Raw genomic sequence first — 19014 nt, forward strand, 5'->3', positions numbered from 1 at the left:
AAAAGAGAAGATGATATTTTGGATATACTAGAATGTTTGATAAGATTAAATATTGGTTATCTAAAGGATTAATGACAAATGATAAACATGACACTGTCGTTGGTAGAACTTATTTGAACAAAGTACGGTCAAAATAGATAGAAATATTATATGATCGATTATCGTGAAATGCGATAAATTTGAAATCTCGCGCTTATCAAAAGCGGCGAAGTGCGCATGCGTCAATCGCTTGGTAATAAAGTTACTCGATCGGTAAGACGTTAATGTCAATGTCGAAGTAACTGATTCACAATCAGTAGTTTAAAAGTGCATACATAAACTTTTGTATCAGAATAAAGGAATGATTCTCCCACTACAAAAGTCAAAAATTATTGTCTTTAATAGTCTACTTTTTTACTTTAAATAGTCGTACGATTGAATCGTTCGTATCGTTCGAATATCGCGGTAGTGTTGTTCAGTCTAAATATTGTAATACATATTAGGAATAAACATATGTATTAAATTAAATGATATAAATTTGGTTAAGTGATTTGTGTGAATAGTGTAAATAATAAGATAGAATTGTACTTAATTTATATTACAACAATATATTAATACACATATATATTTTGACAGCATGTCTACTATAATAAAAAATTTATCATTATACTTTTTTACAAAAAAATGTGTCAAAGTATATTTCGAAAATTTGGATTTTTTACATGGTAAAGAATTTATTTATATTTATTATTATTATTATTATTATTTGAAAATTGTATCATCAAATCTATGTTAAAAATAATTCATTTGATTGAAGTTACTTTTACTATATACACAATGCTTCTCAACCACGTGGATTAATTTGATTGACATATATTTGACAAAACAATTTTGATTTTGGAATATTTTATTTTATATTTAATTATTATATATTCTTATGTTTATGACTTATATAATGAAGTATGCTAATCGAAATATTATCAACGACATTCTATTTTTTCTTGACACTAAATTTGAAATTGATCAATCTTTATGACTTGCAATAAAAATAAATTGCTTATAAATTGAATATGGATTATATATATAATAAATGTTTACCAATACAACTAAATCATGAAATTTTGGAAAATGTTTCAGCTGAATGTTTCAAAGCAACACTGAGTAAAATCTTAGGACTTGGCATCATCGCTGGATCATTATTGGGTTAGAAAATTATTCTCTTAATTATAATAGTAGTCTACTGTGTATCTAGTTGAAACAGTGACGTTATTATTTGTGCTTATCTAATTCAAATATAAATGTCCTTCATTATGAATGCATGTATTCTGCATGCTTTTTTAAATCATTCCATAAAGTACGTTTAAGAGTATTTATAATTAATTATAAATAATTATAAATATAATACTAAGTAAAATAATGTATTAATTATTTTATAGTTAAAGTGCCACAAATTGTTAAAATTTTTCAAAATAAAGATAGCAAGGGTATCAATATTTATAGCGTATTGATGGATTTATTTGCTATCACTGCTATGACATCTTACAGTTTTGTAAGTGGTTTTCCTTTTAGGTAAGTAACATTTTAATATTACCAATGACTATTAATTCATTTATGTATATGATATAATATATATATATTTATTTTATTTACAGTTCCTGGGGAGATGGAGTGTCATTGGGTATACAGACATTAATAATTGCGATATTGGTTTTCCATTATAATGGAGATTCTGCAAAAGCAACAGCTTTTTTAGCAGGTTACATGGCCATACTTACCGCTGTTGTAAGCGGTTTAGCTCCAATTAATTTACTTTGGACTTGTCAAGCAATGAATATTCCTATTATTCTCATTAGCAAGGTAATTTGATTCATTAAACTAACTTAAATATCTTTGTGATATATTAAATATTATTATGTTTTATTCTAGTTTATACAAGCTTATACAAATTATTCTAATGGAAGTACTGGTCAATTATCGGCGATAACAGGTTTTATGCTTTTCTTTGGTTCATTGGCAAGAATATTTACTTCCATTCAAGAAACTGGAGATATGACTATGATAGTTATGTACTTGTGTTCGACTGCTGCAAATGCTATTATTGCTGCACAAATTCTTTATTATTGGAACGTTGGTACTGTAACTTCTAAGAAAAAAGATGAAGCTAAGAAAAAGGCCTAAGAAACAAAACAAAAAATTAAGTTATCAATAAAATATCATGTAAGATTTAATAGTAATGGAAATATGATGTTATATTTTTTTATACACATTTGTATACATCTTTCTGCTACTTATATTCATTATATTATTTAGAACATTTTATTCATCTGTTGATCATTTAATAATTAGACGTTCTACATTAGATATTGAAATTAGTTTAATTTCAAAATTTTTATTATTCGTATTGTTATTATTATTATTACTATTATCATGAAGTTGTTACATAACATACAATATAATATATATTGTTTTATTTGTAAGTTGTTTTTAATTATATAATGATTCATTATAAAAAAAAGAAAAATATTTTATCTAATTATAATTATTTGTTATTAATTATACATATCAATTTTGAACAACCCGCTTATTATTTCTATCGTCGTATTAGTAGCATTACTTGCAAAAGATAATCGATAATTAAAAAACATGCTATCGCTGACTCACGCTTTACGCTATTGGTTGTTTTGAACCGGAAGTTAAGAAATGGCCCTTAATCAGTGAATCCATATAAACTTGTTTATTACTTGTATAATTTGAAATTTTAAATATGAAATAATAACAGCTAAAATTGAATGTTCTAATAATAAATAAAAAATTTCTCATTCAAAATATATATCATTTGTTAACATATTTAATTATTTAAACTTTTTATTAATATAAACATTTGTTTTGATTAAACCTTTAACTATGAAAACGTCTGTATATAGCAACCAATCAGCATCGATTTTATTACAGAGTGCATTTCTTATTGGTCAGTATTCTAAAGGGCTAATGCGCTTGCGTCAAACCCCCCTCCAGCCCTCCGAACCGTTTTCCTGTTTCCTGTAGCTGGATGAGTCGTACAATGTACGTTATACCGATCGAAAGCAGTTGTTTTATCAACGACGATGCAGCTTAGTGGACCGTGATATTTTGAGAAATTTCATAGTCAGATCGTCGGAACATAATTCTCGAGCAACGGTGAGTAACATTTCAGATTTTGTTTAGACGAAAAAATGGGTCTTCTGGTCCCATGTGACGAAAATTAACGGGCGTGGACAATCGTTGGGAAAAGATGGCCTATTGGAGCGTCATGGCGTCATCGCCCCTTTGCAGTCCGGCTTCCCCCGACGACCATCTTGTTATCGATAAATCAATATAACGCGCCTTTATCCTATGTATGTAGGCGTCTTATGCGACATAGTACTATAAAAGTACAATAGCAAATGTTAGACGCATTTAAACATTGTTCAAGTTTTCGTCTAAAAGGCAAAAAAAAAAAAAAAAAAAAAAAGTATGAGAAAAAATATAAATATATATATGTATATATAAAATCATCTATACACAGGTAAATCGACCTTCGGCACCCGGTTTATTAAACATTCGCTTTGTCTGACGGGTAATAATGATATACATACGCAGAATAGCGTTCAATTTGGAGACCTTGGTTTAACGATATAATCAGTCTATATATTACATGAGCATGAATATATTTTCATATAGAAAAATGCAAAGTGGAATTGTATTATGATTTATGGATATTCAGTCGGTGGGAACCGAGATTATTACGTGCACGTGTCCTTGGTTTAATGGACTGTGCCATGTGGTGATTTTTATTGAATAGAGTGCCTACATGCTTTTGGATCTCATAGCAACAATCAATTAAAGGCAGACGCATGTTGACATTTTTTAAGATATACCACAAATTGGTCCTTTTATTAGGATTTAAAAAGAGACAAGAAGAATCATGCGAATCTACGGATTTTCACAGTCTTACAGGTTAGGTTGCTCTATTTCCTGAGTCAAAATGGAATCAATGGACGCGCGTCTTGTTGCGCAAGCATTGAACTACCATGGTCAGCAGTTGCAGAAAGTGTGGGAAGGAGAACGCAATGAGAATGAGTTGGCCATGCTCAATCTCAAGGAACCCAGTTTTGAAATTTATCAACAACGTCAAAAAACACTTAGGTATTTAACTATGTTATTTATAAACTTATTATCCATGTTATTTATTTGTTGATAGTGTGTAACATTGATGTATGATTGCATAATAATGTGAAATAAAAAAAAGTTGTATTATTTTACATATATATAGTTTTGGAGATAGAGGAAAAAGACTGAAGCTTCAGCAATTCCTCGCTAAGAAAGCAGATGCTCTTTATGATAAAGCAAATCTTGAGAAGACAGTTGAACCTCTCAAACAAGAATTGGGTGATGAAGGTAAAAATATTCTTTTTCAGCTTTGATCTTTTTTTTTTTTGTACATTTAAATTATTATTATTATTATATCTTTTCTTTACGAGGATAATCAAATATTCTTCGTATTTAGAATTTTATGCAACAATGCCTGGTCTCGATACTTTTGTCACTATGGAAAAATCACAACGCATTAGAAACTTCTTGGAAGTAAGTAACTCTTTCTCAAACAATTTATTTACTTCATAGTTAATAAACCTAATCTCTCATTGCTAATCTATACAAATTTCATTTACAGAGTTTAATTGTTGGTGATGTAATTTATGCACAAGTTATGGGTAAAAGTGCACCTGGACTTCTACTGAAGGTTCTTTGCAACTGTTCTGACTGTCCTCGAGTTGTTACTGAGTTAGGAATAAAGGTATATTATTTTTAATATTCAACATATAATTATTGTTTCATTGTATGCGGTATCTCAAGTGTATCTTATATAATTCTTAGTTAATTACACAAGAGATACAAGTATTATTAAATAATTACATTAGTAAGAAGAAGATGTAAGGAAATATTTTATAATTTGTCCGATACATCCTTTTTGCTAAATAAATGATTAATATTATTATTGTGAATAGATATTAATTTGATTTTTGTATGTGTTATGCTAATAGGTTCTAATATTGAATACGGCCACTGTGCCAGCAGTGGACAAGAAAGGTGTTACAAGAGGCTACATGGCTAATGATCTGGTCTGCGTCGTAGTCACTGAAGTTAACGTTGAAGCGGAACGAGTCGTTGCAGTAATGAACACACCTGCCCGCGAGGGCCAAGCCCCACATCCACCTACTGGTCTTATTCATTCAGATGATCTCCCAGAAGCTTATAAGTAAGTTGCGAGAAATATAGATAAGTACTTTAGAAACATTTCTTGCATTTACACGCTTCGCTAGTTCTGTTTTAATTAACATGTCTACCACTAAAGGAAAATACACAAGACTAAATAATAATGTCTAACGCGCATCGCACTTAACATTTATATATATATATATTTATATACATATATACGTACATGTCTCTCGCACATCTAAATTTACTATTAGTTTTTTTAGACGATTTTTTTTTTTAATTTGACAAATCTCTCTGACCTCATTTATGATACGTATCTAAGACAAATTATAATTAAGGAGGCAAGGGTTTTTCTCTGACGTTGTGATAATGATAATAGAACATTCCTTATCACTTTTATGGCTGGTTGCATTTGCATTATGAAAAACGACGTCATATTTCAAAATTGTGTGTTGAACAGGGAACACAGATTTGCGATATTATTTATTATTTTTCTTCTTTTTTCTCTTCGATTATTATCTCTATTTCTTAATTATCTTTTTTATTTTATTTTTTTAACACATTGTAAAAAAAAAAAACAAAAAAAAAACAAAAAAGAAAAGATAAAGGTAAGAATAACAGTGTGTTGAGCAATCAAAATTGAAATTTAACAGACGCACTGTGATACTAACAAGTCAAGGTAAAATGAGACGTGATTCCTCTTACACATTTTTATGAATTTAGGTGCCAGACACAATGTCGAATATGAAATTATGAATGTCATAAAAAGTTGAATAGTATGATGATGAATTTATAATGCGATACAAATGATTCAAACCTTGAGCATTGGTTGACATGGCTCTATTGTGCACATATTGTATCTACGTTTGTGATATGTTACTCTCAAAGCACCAGCCAAACTATGGCGCCAAATGAGATCTATGTCTTTTGAGGTTGAATTTCCAGTTTAAGATGTTTGAACCTTGAACGATCAAAGTGTGGGTGCTGCAGACGGTAGGTATAATAATGATTTACTGTTGTTTGGTCTCTTATCAGATCATATAATGTTAACTGAATTCTAATTTTCTTTGATACAGGACATGGATATTTTTCTTTTTTTTTTTTTTTTTGAAACATGTTAATAGAAAATAGAAATATATTTAAATTAGAATAAAATCTTAGACAATTATATTATTTTTAATATATATATATATAGATTATAGTTTTCTTTCTTAGAGATATTAATATTAGTTATCGATTAAATAAATCATATGTGGTTTAGCTGTGAAATGAAAAGCAGAGACCAAACAACCCAAATCTTAAACACCCCATCCAATACCTTTAAGCCTCAAAAGAATCGCGCCTTGTCATAATAATGCCTCATTTAAACTTACAGCTTATATTGACAAATAAAAAAAAAAATGATGTCATATTCAAATTGACTCAACAAAATGCAAACAGGCGACAGTACTACTACTACTCTACTACTTCTACTACTTCTACTACCGCTACCGCTACTGCGTCTAGAAAAAAAAAAAAAACACTTTTTTTGGTCGACTTGGAAGATAATAATATACTCAGGCGTTGGCTCCCGACCTATCCTAGGGCTATGCAATTTATTTTATCGCACCAAAAACTTATGTAACCATCGTCGATTGATGATCGATAGGTTGTGTGCTTTTGTGTTGAGACAATCTCTGAATTACAAACATGATACAAAAATCTAGAAATATACGTCTTAGCGGTACATGAAAGGTGAGAGACGAGTTTACATAATAATGAGGTTGTGTACCATTTTAAATTTATAATTATCAAACTATATGGTAATAAAGGAATTTTACCGACCTTCTGCACCGCATCCCATGTCTTGGACCCCTGCTGCTTGTTAACGGTATAAACATAGATTGTGAACGATTCTAATACCAGAAGATGTAAATGTCTTATTTCTTCGTTACTTTAAGAAGAACAAGAAAGAGAGACAGAGAGGGAGAGAAAGAGAGAGAGAGAGAGAGAGAGAGAGAGAGAATGAAAAAGCGAGTGTAGGAGAGAGAGCAGGAATTATAAATTTAAAAAAAAAAAAAAAAGAAAAAAAGGAAAAAAAAGCATCTTTGGCATTAGTGTCGTATCTTTGAATAATTCATGCAGATCGAAAAGAAGAATCAACGTTTCGCAGGAATGGATGGACCATATATTCTTGTACTAAAAGCTTTTCAAGAAGACGACCAAAGAAGCATATGCATACATATATTTTTATATTGTAGATATATCTATATATATATATATAATACATACATAAATATATAATTATACAAGACGAGATGTCAGAAAATTGAAAATAAGCAAATAATTATATCTACACAGCTTATGATATTAATTTTATTGATTAAGGAGTGTGAAGATGATTCGGTCATCATGATTATGAAGTCTTTAGTTTTACCGTTAACGAAGTAGCTTTGGTTTCTTCTGTGCCAGTGGTCAGGACGATCTTTGCAAGTGAATAATGTATTATTTTTTTTCTTATGTGGTGTAGGAAAGCAATGGACAACAAAAGTCTGACTTATGAAACGCTCTTGGAGAGTAGTACTGGCTTCAACAACCCAAACAACATTAAATATCTTTGTGACTTGATGGGTCTGGGTCAAGAGAATCATTCTAATATGGTTGGCCTAAGGTACGATATAATTGAAGAATTTCATATATTGAAATATATTAATGAGATATATATATTTTCATTTATCGTAATTCGTTTGTTAAACATTTTTAGGGAACGTTTTCCTCCCAATGAGTATGCATCAGAATTGAGACAAGCGCAAGCAAGCAAGTGGGCATTCCGAAGTGTTGCTGATGGAATAGATCACTTCAAAGCTGGCCGCCATACCGAAGCTTTTCAATGTCTTAATAAAGCGCTTCAAGTTGATCCTAGAAATGTCGAAGGATTAGTTGCAAGAGGAGCATTGTAAGTTTATATTTCAATATTATTTCATTAATTAATCATATATTATTTAACAAATTTGACATTACTCATGACTATTGTTTTCATTTCTTTTTATTTATAGATATGCCAACAGTGGTAGTTTCAAAAAAGCGATCGACGATTTTGAAACTGCACTGAAACTTAATCAAACGCATGCGAACGCTCGTAAATACATGGCCGAAACTCTTGTAGCACTTGGACGTAGTTACGAAGATGAAAAGAAATACGACGAAGCACAGAAAGCTTATGAAAATTGTTTATCTATTGCACCATATCACGAAGAGGCACGTAATTCTATCGAGTACATCAAATCAAAGACATTGACGTCTTCTTTGAATCCTCTTGATACGTTTAAAAGCTTCGAAACTGAAAATGATGTTGGTGATAATAAAAAAGAGAAAAAGAAACGTAAGAAAGAGAGAAAATCTCGATCGAAAAAGAGACAAAGGTGGAGCTCCAGTTCTAGTTCTTCATCGAGTGGATCATCGAGTACATCTAGTTCAGACTCTAGCAGTTCTTCGTCGTCAGGAAGTTCGCGTTCTGCATCTCGTTCACCGAGCAGAAAAAGGAAACATAAGAAAGATCATCGTGGATCACTATCACCTCTTAGCAAGCGTATGGCTCAGTACAACAATCCTCCAGCTGCCACTACCGCTTCTCATGATGTTATTTCACCAGTTTCTTATAATGCTAATACGCGCGAAAAAATGGACGATTATGAAATTAAAGTGCGAAAGTTTTTGGAACAAACCAAGGATGATTCAGATTATGAGGATAAGGTGAGCATTGTTACAAAATGAATAATATTTTATCAATGTAATTTACGAACGAACTTATCACTAATTAATGTGTACGCGTAATTCGTTTCATTTCAGGTAAGGAAGTTCTTGGAAGAGACTGCAAGATGGAAAAGAGAAAGAGAAAAGGAAAAGAAAGAAAAAAGGATTTCTTTCCACTCAGAAAGTGAAAAAATGAAGAAAAAGAAGAAAAAAGAGAAGAAAGGAAAGGATAAGGAGAAAAGAAGACAAGAAGAGCCGTAAGAAGAAGAAGAAAGAGGAAAGAAAGAAGCGTAAAAACAAGGATAAACTTGAAAGAGATTTGGAAGCATTGAAAAAGTCATCTTTGCCAGATCTGGAACAGCTTGAATCTAAACTAAATGCTTATTATGCGAAGGTTGAAAAAGAAACAGCGGTCCTAAAAAGGTTGGATTCATAAACAATATTTAGGTAGAAATAACATTCGAGACATTTTACATTTTGTTTATTTTTAGATTTCTCGATTTATCATTCCAATAGTTATAGTCGACAGTTAAAAGAATGCTAAGTACTGATTGAGTTCAATTATTACGTTCATTTCAATTGTGGTCTTTTCTGTTGGCATCGACTCTCGGAAGTTGTTTTTATCCTAAGATATCGCATTCTACTTATGTTTTTATATTTACTAGGTATGTAGCACAGTATAATGACATACCTTCCCCTCTTAGCAACGCGGAGAAGCTCGCGGAGAGCTCACGTAGGGAGGAGGAGCTACGTAGAGAGAGGGAAAGGGAGAGAGATGAAGCATCTAAGGCGTATCATGAACGAGAACCCAGAATACCAATGACGGCGCAACAACGTAAAGGTTTGTTCTTCAAATTTCAATATTCCTTATCATTCTATTACATAAGCCAGCACAATTTGTCGTATTAGTTCTTTTATTTTTTGTATTTTGATTCACTACGTGTTGTATAACGTGCCGTGTTTGCGGCCATGAACTTTCGAGTTTTCTAATGCTAACTAATAAAAATAATAATACGTATTGTATAAGATATTTATTTTTGTTCTTTTTTTTTTTTTTTTATAGAAATCCAGAGGAAGCCATTAACTGACATTTTCGAACAAGAGTCGCAGTTGATCCATCCTGAACCCAAAGTACCTACTCTAGATCCATCTGCATTAAACGCGAAATGGAAGACTGCTCAAGCTGCCAGGTAAAATTTCACATCTATTATTGTAAAATTATTTCGTGAAAGGAAAAAATTTGTATACGGAATGTATAATGAAAATATATGAAATGTTTATGTTTACAGTGACGAAGATGACGATAACGAGTTGGAAGAGAAACTCCAACGAGCAGCTTTAGAAAAGTCACTGAATATTCGTAAACAGATGCAACGTGAATTAGCAGAAAAGAGAGCAGCAGCCGCACAACCGATGTCTGCCCCAACACCGCCGCCGCCATTGCCTAAGGAGCCTCCTATGCCAAAACAAGCGCCAGTTAAATATCCAACTCCACAACCGCAAAACAAGTTCCAATCGTACAAAGATCAAAATATATCTGTACCTCAAGGTACACCGAATAAGTTCAGTTCTGGTAGCAATCTCGGTGGTAAATTCCAACCGATTGGTCAATGTCCTGGAAGCGGAGGTGGCCACCCACCGGAACCTCCGCGTCCACCGCCACCAACGAAGAATCAGAATCAGGCTAAAGGTCCAAGAACGGATTCTGATAGCGAGACAGATAGACAGCATAGACAGACGCCTAAGAAACGTGAATCGAGTGGTAGAGGAGGCACGATGTCAAAGAGAATGAGCAGAGACAGACCAGGGAAACGTTCTCGAAGCAGATCTCGCAGTGCATCTAGTTCTGGATCCTCTCGATCTCGATCTCCAAGACGAACTCGATCGCGATCGTATTCCAACAGAAGATCGGGAAGTTATGAACGAAAGTACAGTCGTTCGCCATCTGGTACCTACAGTAGATCAAGGTCACGTTCACGATCTAGATCTTATAGCAGAAGTCGCAGTCGCAGTAGGTCAGGCGACAGAGGCTATTACCGAAAGAGACAATTCCGGATGTACAATAATCGTGGCACCTATTACAAGCCACGCTTCCAAGGCTTTAACAATCCGAATCATCGTGGAGGTGGCAATAATTTCCAAAATAGAAATCGATTCTACAATAATCAACATAATAATCGTTTCGGTAACAGACGTGGCGGCGGATTCAACAATCGCGGCGGTGGGCGTGGACGTGGTGGCAACCGTGGTGGTAGATTCTTCCACGGTAAGCAGGGCTTCCGCGATTTCAGGGACAGGCGAGACTTTAGAGATCGTCGGGCTGCATCACGCGACAGATACAGCGATCGTAGTTATTCTCCCGATCCAATGAGAAAGGTTGATGAAGCCAAAGAGAAAATCAACAAGATGCTGGAAGGTGGCGACGATGTTATGGATCACCAACAAGGAGCCGGAGGATCGAGCGTCCCTCCCAATAAGAGACAAGATGGACCTCTGAGCGAGGGAGAAGAACGCGATGATGATGACTACGAGAGGTGGGGAGAGGGAGAGGGGGGCGACGCGACTAACAAGGTTGGTTAGGTCATCACTACTTCTGTGTCTACTATAAAGGCGTTTCAAAAAGAACAGCCTACCTTCTTCTCTCTTCTTCTTCTTCTTATTGATGACGATAAAATGATAAACTCTGGATGATGATAATAATATCATGATGATGATGATGATGATAATAATGATGATAATGAAGGTCATAATACGGAATAATAAGGATAATAATGATGATGATGATGATGATGATGATGGCAATGATTGCGATGATGAGCCACACGTGCAAGAGAATACGACCCAGGAGCCAACTAACTCTCCTTTGTTGCCAGAGCGAGGAAGTTGGAGCTGCCGGCGTTAACCTGGAAGGCAAGGAGCACTTCATTGAACGCATGAAGCAGCGAAGCAAGAATGTATTAATGCAGAGAGCCCTTGCAGCTAAGATTTGGTAGATATACACGTGCCCCGTTGCTGACGCTGTTTCTTCTCCTCTTCTTCTTCTTCTTCTACTTCTTCTTCTTCTTCGTCTGTGATATTCTCTCTTTCCTCACGTTGGCTGTGCCTAGTCATCAACGATCGACCAATTACACGTGAGATATAACTCTCTTTTATAATTTTACGTACCTAATAACGTACGGGGTACGTAAATTAATTATCAAAGTTTAATAATATCACTGACGATAATAATTATTATTGACAAATTTATTATAAACTGGCGGCCATTATGATCGTTAAGAATATTTTTTTTCTTTATGTCTATCTATCTTCATCATTGACAACTTCTAGTTTGTTTTCTTTTTCTTTTTTTTTCTTTTCTTTTCTTTTTTTTTCTTCTTTTTTTTTTCTTTGCGGATATATCATTAAATATATGATATCAAAACGTCGTCGTGTGTATAGTTTATTATTATTATTATTATTATTATTATTATAATAATAGTTGATAAAATCTAAGTTTTAATTCAATTTTCTTCATGAAATCATAAGACTTGTTCTTTTATTCGGTTTCATGTAAAAAAAAAAAAATACTACTCTCACAAATTCTATTATTATTATTACTATTATTTATATTATTATTATTATTATTATTATTATTATTATTATTATTATTATTATTATTATTATTATTTTATATCTTGTATATGTAGCGAACGTAATTGCGCTCGATATATCTATCATCTATCTATCTATGTATGTATCTATTCATAATAAAATTAATTATAATATTATTAAATAATGATAACAATAATAATAATAGTAATAATAATGATAATAATAATAACAACGCGAATTCATTCGTACTGAAAATTAGGCAATTCTCGCTACGGTAATAGCTAAGAAGAATATAATAATATATGTATACCACGTTTGTACGAAATTAAAGTCGAAAAATCATTTATTGAAAATGTTTTATCGCGATTTTTTCTTCGTTTTCTTCTTCTCTTATTCTTCTTCTTTTAATTTCATGTAGTTCGTAAGATTGTATATGATATATGACACATGATATATGCCGTTTTCTTTTTCGATCACAATGGAAACGTCAAAATAAATTTAAGAAAAAACATGGCTCTGGGTTTGATTCTTATTATCTCGAGTGGCTTTTCATAATATTTAAAAAAAAAAAGAAATTAATAAATATATATATATATATATATATATATATATATATATCATCTTATCAACAAATTTATTTCTTTATTAATTAATTTATAATAATTTTTCTTTTAATTTTTTTTTTTTTTGTTAACGTATTATTTCTTTTCCCCCCGATAGAAATGAGAGAAAGCGAGTAATGAAAATTCGTTTGCAAAAAAAAAAAAAAAAACTGTCAAAAAAAGAAAAAAGAAAAAAAAGAAATAAAAGAAAAGAAATGGAAAAAGATGATATAAAAAGAAAAAAAAGAAAAACAAAAAGAAAAAACAAACAAACAAACAAACAAAAGAAAAAAAAACATTCTAAAACTTGTGAGCGATAGCATAATCAAAGAAGCAACCACCAACTAAGTTCGATTGTAAAAATCGCTAAAGTTACAAAAAAAAAAAGAAAAAAATTCGAATTTTATTAATTATTTACAATTGACAATTTGATTTAATAAGATTTTAATATTGTTTCATCCAGGATAATGTATTATTAAAACCTTCTCCCCATTTTTCTTCTTATTCTTCTTTTTATTATTATTATTATTATTATTATTATTATTAATTATTATTAAAATTATTAATTAGTATTAAAATTATTAATTATTATTATTAATTATTATTATTATTATTGTTATTATTGCGTGGCGATTTAATTAATCGCAATGATTGATTCGTAAGCGGGGATCTCTGCGTAGTTTTAGTTTCAAAAAACAGTACACGAAAGATGCACATTTAAAATAATTAATTATTTTATTCCCCCCCCTTCATGAATCGTATTGATTGATTTACTAGCATATCATCATCCCTTTTGCAAATATGTTTATTTAGAAAAAAGGGCTAACGAAATGTTTTTCCACCCTCGTTAGTTAGTATTTCCCTTATCTTGCTAATAATACGCGCGAGATCGCTTATTTTAAGATATATATATACTAGAAAAATAATTTACTTAGTAGGACACAAATACACACACACACAAACACACACACGAATATACTTATATGTTAAATGTAAACGAATTGCTGTACAATTCAATCATCAAAAAAAAAAAAAAAAAAGAAAAAAAAACACGAAAAATATATTATAAATGTAAAAGGAGAGAAAAAAAAAAGAAAAAAAAAAAAAAGAGATGAAAAGTAATCGATGTCCATTGAAATTTTGTACTTTTTCCATCATCATCATCATCATCATCATCACACACAGAGAATATATATATATATATATATAGATTTATAAATATTTGATTATTTGAAAATAATCCGATACACAACACAATGAAGAACAAAATTTACGGTATGTGCTGATGATATATATATATATATTTACAAAATTAATAAGTTTTTATTATTTTTTTTTATTTTAATACGTTTTTTTTTTTTTTTTTTTACGTATATCACACACATATATATATAAAAGAAAATTTTTCGTATATAACGTTTGAACTAGACATTCATATAAAGTCCCTCATATCTCATCTCTTTCTCTTTGAGTTGCGTTAAAAAAATAAATTTATAAATTTTATCTTATAATATAAATCACGTCACGTCACGTCACGTTGTTTGTTCGCAATGGACTCCTAAATTACTGAACCGATTTGAATAAAATCTTGCACACTGTCTGCAGTTTCATTCAATTTGAAAGATAGAATAGTTTATAAACTCAATTTATAATCGCAATATTATTTTATTGCAATGTATATGTTCATTAGGAAAATTTTACTCATCGAGAATCCTCGGTTGAATAATTGCAGGTGAATGGTGTTGGTAGGTGGTAGGTGGGGTAGAAGAGAAGAGGGTGCATGCTAAAATCTGATGTGTGACAAAAGTTTTAACTGTCCTAGAATAATTTCACTTGAAAAGTTTTTATTTAATACGCGTTCGTTTATATATATTATTTTGTTTTTGCTTTGCAGGTTATTTAATTGTATGGGAACACTTGTGTTAAGTGAAAAATTTTTTAATAGAAATAAATATATATACTACTATAATTTATTGAAAACATAATATTAAAAGATATAGAATTAAAAATGTATATTAGTTTTATTTTTTTTTCATTTCTTTTCTTTTATAACGCATCAGATATTAGTATGCATTTTACAGAATTGCAAATAAATTCATTCTGTGTGTAGAGTCAAAAATCGATTGATTTATCGGTTGAACAAAAAAATGATTTTTAAAAAATGTGACAAATCACAGATTCATAAATATTTTGACAAGAAAAATTTTGAATTTAAACAATGATTTTCAAAATGATAAAAATAATAAATTGTACAATTGAAATATATCGATACACAGCACTTATCGTTACGGTTCGATTAATCAATATCGCGTTCGATTAAAAAAAATTGTAAACGAAATATTTTCTATATATATAAAAAAAAAAAATCAGTATAAATATATATTTCATTATCTCGATGATTGAAAGATAAAATTGCGATAATAATAATAATAATAATAATAATAATATAATAAATAAAGAAAAAAATAGTAGAGTAGTTGTTTATGTGTCATTAGAAGATAATCATTCACTTGTGTGTCTGAAGAAATATAAAAAACAAAAACAATGTTTATGCATGAAAAAGGATTTTTAAAAACACTCGTTTGATTATTTTAAATGTGAACATGCGTAGTACGAATTTCGTGCCTTATGGTGGGGGAAAGTTGGTAGCAGCGTGCAATATGATAACGGTGGTTCAGGTCGCGCTTCAGTTTCGCGTCAACCTTTTCACGTGCGGGAGATTATGGTTTGAACGTTATTATTATTTTGTTCATTCATTTTGTAAATTAATATCACAGTGACAAGTGATTTATAACAGGTTTTTCTTTTTTTTTTTTTTCAAATTTATCTACTTGCTGGTGATCCCTTTTTTATTATCGTACAAATATTTTCGCGAATCTAATCATACGTTTTTCTTTTTTTTTTTTTGTTATTTTTCACTATCGTAAATTCAAAGGTTACTAAATTGATTCAAATATATGGGGAATTTGTGTAGTTTGTGTATTTTGAAAAATTCTAATTTATAATATGTTATTTTTGATTTAGGTTTTACAGTTTTTTTTTTTTGAATATTTAGGAAGATTCGTCATCGATTTATCATTAGATCGATGTGATTTATTTTCAATATAATTTAATTTATTTAAATATATTTTGTTGTGTGCGTATCTCAACTAATGCGTTTCAAATTGGCAAGAACATATAATTGAAATTATAATAATGAATTATTTTTAACCCTTACAGAGTGCACATGGGACGTTTGACACCCCCAACAAATTTTTGATCTCTCGAAAATTATACTGAATTCGAACAAAATGGGCTTATTTGTCTAGTGCCATCTAGTGTTCATTCAGATCGGGTATAAAACCTATTCTATTTTAGAAAAAGATGTATCAAACTACTTTTAATAAAATTGCGAGATTTAAATATTAAAATAGCGGGCTTCAGAAGACGCGTTCAAACACGTTGAAGGGGGTGTCAAACAAACACCCACAGTGCACTTTAACCAAGTGTGCACTTTAAGGGTTAATTGCAGTTACAATAATTATATTTTGTTATTTATTGATATTTTATTAATTTTGTATATAATATATTTGTGTATATGTGTTTCTATAGAAAATGATTTTTTTAAGAATCCAATTTGAAACTCATAGTTCGTAATATCAATTTCTATTTTATATATATGTGTGAAAATGTGAGATGTGATTATGTGCAAATGTGAGATTACTCACACATGAATCGTGGATACAGGATTTATTTCATAGACAACATAGAAGTATGAATCAACACCATGAGAATAATAAGACCACCCTACCTTCGAGGTAAGTTTTATTTTAATTATTATTATTATTATTATTAATTGTGCATTAGGAACTTGAAAGTTCATTGCTAAATTCCGTCATTGTTCCCCCGTCCCTGAACGCGATCCTTCCATTTGCGGAAGAAAAACAACAAAAACAATTAAATTATATTCTATCCAAAATCAAAATGGCAGAACATTATGCGTGGTAGTAATTACCAAAAAAAAAAAAAAAAACACGAATTAATTGTGTTAGAAAAAACAAACAAAATGATCGATAAATAAATCGATAATTCTAAAAAAAAAATGATTTCTATCTTCGTAACCATCATCGTCATGGTGGTCAAGTTTTTGGCGCATAATTCGTGACGATTATCCTTCGTCGCAAGTACTTGGGGGCGGGGCGGGGTAAGGGTGGGGGTTTAACAAAAAAAAATGTCGTCGTCGTCGTCGTCGATGAATATATCTTGATCGGGCTGTGGCACCCTGGTTGGCGATGGTTTCTCTCCTCCATTGTGATTTTAATAAGCCTTATGCAAATTACAAATGAAATTGTCAGCGGCAGCCCCGCGGTCCCATTCTTCCTCGCTGATGGGGACAATTAGAAGAGCTTTGTCCATTGACCACGCGTTGTCCGGCTAGCCGCCGACTGGAGAGATTTCCCAACGAGAGGACCACCCGCCAACCCCTAATCTTTCTATCCGGTCCTAAGGATGTGTTGTTCACTTCCGATTTGCTCGTTTACCATCTACGACGTTTGTTCCATCATCAACAACTTTATTTTATTTCTTCTCTTTTGCTTTTGTTTTCTTTTTTTTTTTACAAATAAAATAAATGCCACTTAAACTTAAGAAAATTGTTTAAGAAAATAAAAAGGGTGCGCATTAAACATGGCAACCATCATAACTTTCATTTGGAATTATTTTATTGATGATTTATATTATAATTTTTTTTGTATATTTATATATTTAATATATATAGAATATTTGTATATATTAATTTTTATATCGTATTATTTTATATAATGCTATATTATATTATTAGTATTATTATATATAAATATTTATTATATAAGTGCTATAATATATTAGAGGTTGTACCCAAAAGTTTCTTTATTTTTAGTTATTTTACAAGCATAATATTTTTCATGTTGAATAATTGAAAGTATAGTAAAAGGTAATAAAGTAAAATACAAATAAAAAAAAAAACATATAGACCTAATATTTATAATAATATTAAAAATGATTCAGCAAAGTAACGTAACATTGATGAAAAAAAAACTATGTTTTTCAATTCTATGGAAGATAGGTAAACAAAAAAATATCTACGTGAATTGATTGAATAATTTGAACCTTTGTAAGAAGGTATATAACTACATTAGATATATGTACATACGTAGTTATGCAGAAACCACCCCTTTTACCTAGTTCAAGAGAACAAGAAGAAGAAGAAGAAGAAGAAGAAGGGGGTGTGAGTTGGGTCGAGGTTTGGAAGGAGTTTCAAATCGAACTGAATCGAAATCGACGACGTTCGATGTCTCTTCCTAAAGGTAGAGAGTGGAAAGGGGGAGGAGTAATGGGAGGTGGAGAAGGAGGAGGAGGAGGAGGAGATAAGTTTTTACGCTAGGGTTACTAACTTACAGACTCGGCATTGTCGACTTCCCGGTGACGGGAGGACAATGCACGTTCGGAGACACAATGCTTCGCTCTGGAATCTGAAGGCAGTCTTGACTAGCACAGCAGTGTAGCAGTAGCACAACCTGCGAGAACACAGCCCCTTCTTCGTTTTCCACCAATGTTCGTCGTCCCTCCGGCACGTACCATTACTGTGGCCAACCAACCCAACTCAACCCCCCTTTACTTTCTTATTTTTTCTTTTTCTTTTTTCTATTTCCCTTATCTTTTATCCTTCTTACGATTTTACTTTCGTTTCGGACTTTCAATTCCAATTTTTTCTACTTTTTTTTTTCTTAGGTTTATGCGTTATATATATAAATTATGTGTCACGTTGTTTGTCCGCAATGGACTCTTAAACTACTGAACTGATTTTAATCAAATTTTGCACACTCTGTGCAGTTTAATCCAACTTAAAAGATAGGAT

At 31.2% G+C, this 19014-nt stretch overlaps 2 protein-coding genes and 1 long non-coding RNA gene across 6 annotated transcripts in view; all 3 read left to right on the plus strand.

Annotated features, from left to right (window-relative positions):
- Positions 1-161: 161 nt before the first annotated feature.
- LOC107066297 (mannose-P-dolichol utilization defect 1 protein homolog) lies at positions 162-2296 on the plus strand. Its single transcript, XM_015320792.2, has 5 exons — positions 162-704; positions 1117-1182; positions 1416-1548; positions 1632-1836; positions 1906-2296. Exons 1-5 carry the CDS (start codon positions 617-619, stop codon positions 2155-2157), a joined length of 744 nt encoding a protein of 247 aa, XP_015176278.1. The 5' UTR covers positions 162-616; the 3' UTR covers positions 2158-2296.
- A 702-nt stretch (positions 2297-2998) lies between these two features.
- On the plus strand, positions 2999-13050 carry LOC107066301 (uncharacterized). Its single transcript, XM_015320798.2, is given in 15 exon segments — positions 2999-3156; positions 3947-4143; positions 4271-4395; positions 4505-4581; positions 4670-4792; positions 5040-5254; positions 7724-7864; positions 7958-8149; positions 8250-8946; positions 9043-9183; positions 9185-9369; positions 9612-9787; positions 10010-10136; positions 10236-11517; positions 11820-13050. Coding segments are annotated over 14 exon segments (3762 nt in total). The 5' UTR covers positions 2999-3156; positions 3947-3982; the 3' UTR covers positions 11940-13050.
- Positions 13051-15667: 2617 nt separating this feature from the next.
- Positions 15668-19014, plus strand: part of LOC149031609 (uncharacterized) — a 207613-nt gene continuing 204266 nt past the window's right edge. For 3 of the 4 annotated variants that reach the window (XR_016177548.1, XR_016177547.1, XR_016177549.1), the window contains exon 1: positions 16888-16936. This is a non-coding gene — a long non-coding RNA (uncharacterized LOC149031609). Of the gene's footprint in view, positions 16075-16747; positions 16937-19014 lie in introns of those variants that run through there. The other variant, XR_016177546.1, reaches the window with a different exon arrangement.

Source organism: Polistes dominula, unplaced genomic scaffold (genome assembly GCF_049000335.1).
Source record: "Polistes dominula isolate Pdom_NZ unplaced genomic scaffold, Pdom_raw_medaka contig_82, whole genome shotgun sequence".
Taxonomy (NCBI): domain Eukaryota; kingdom Metazoa; phylum Arthropoda; class Insecta; order Hymenoptera; family Vespidae; genus Polistes; species Polistes dominula.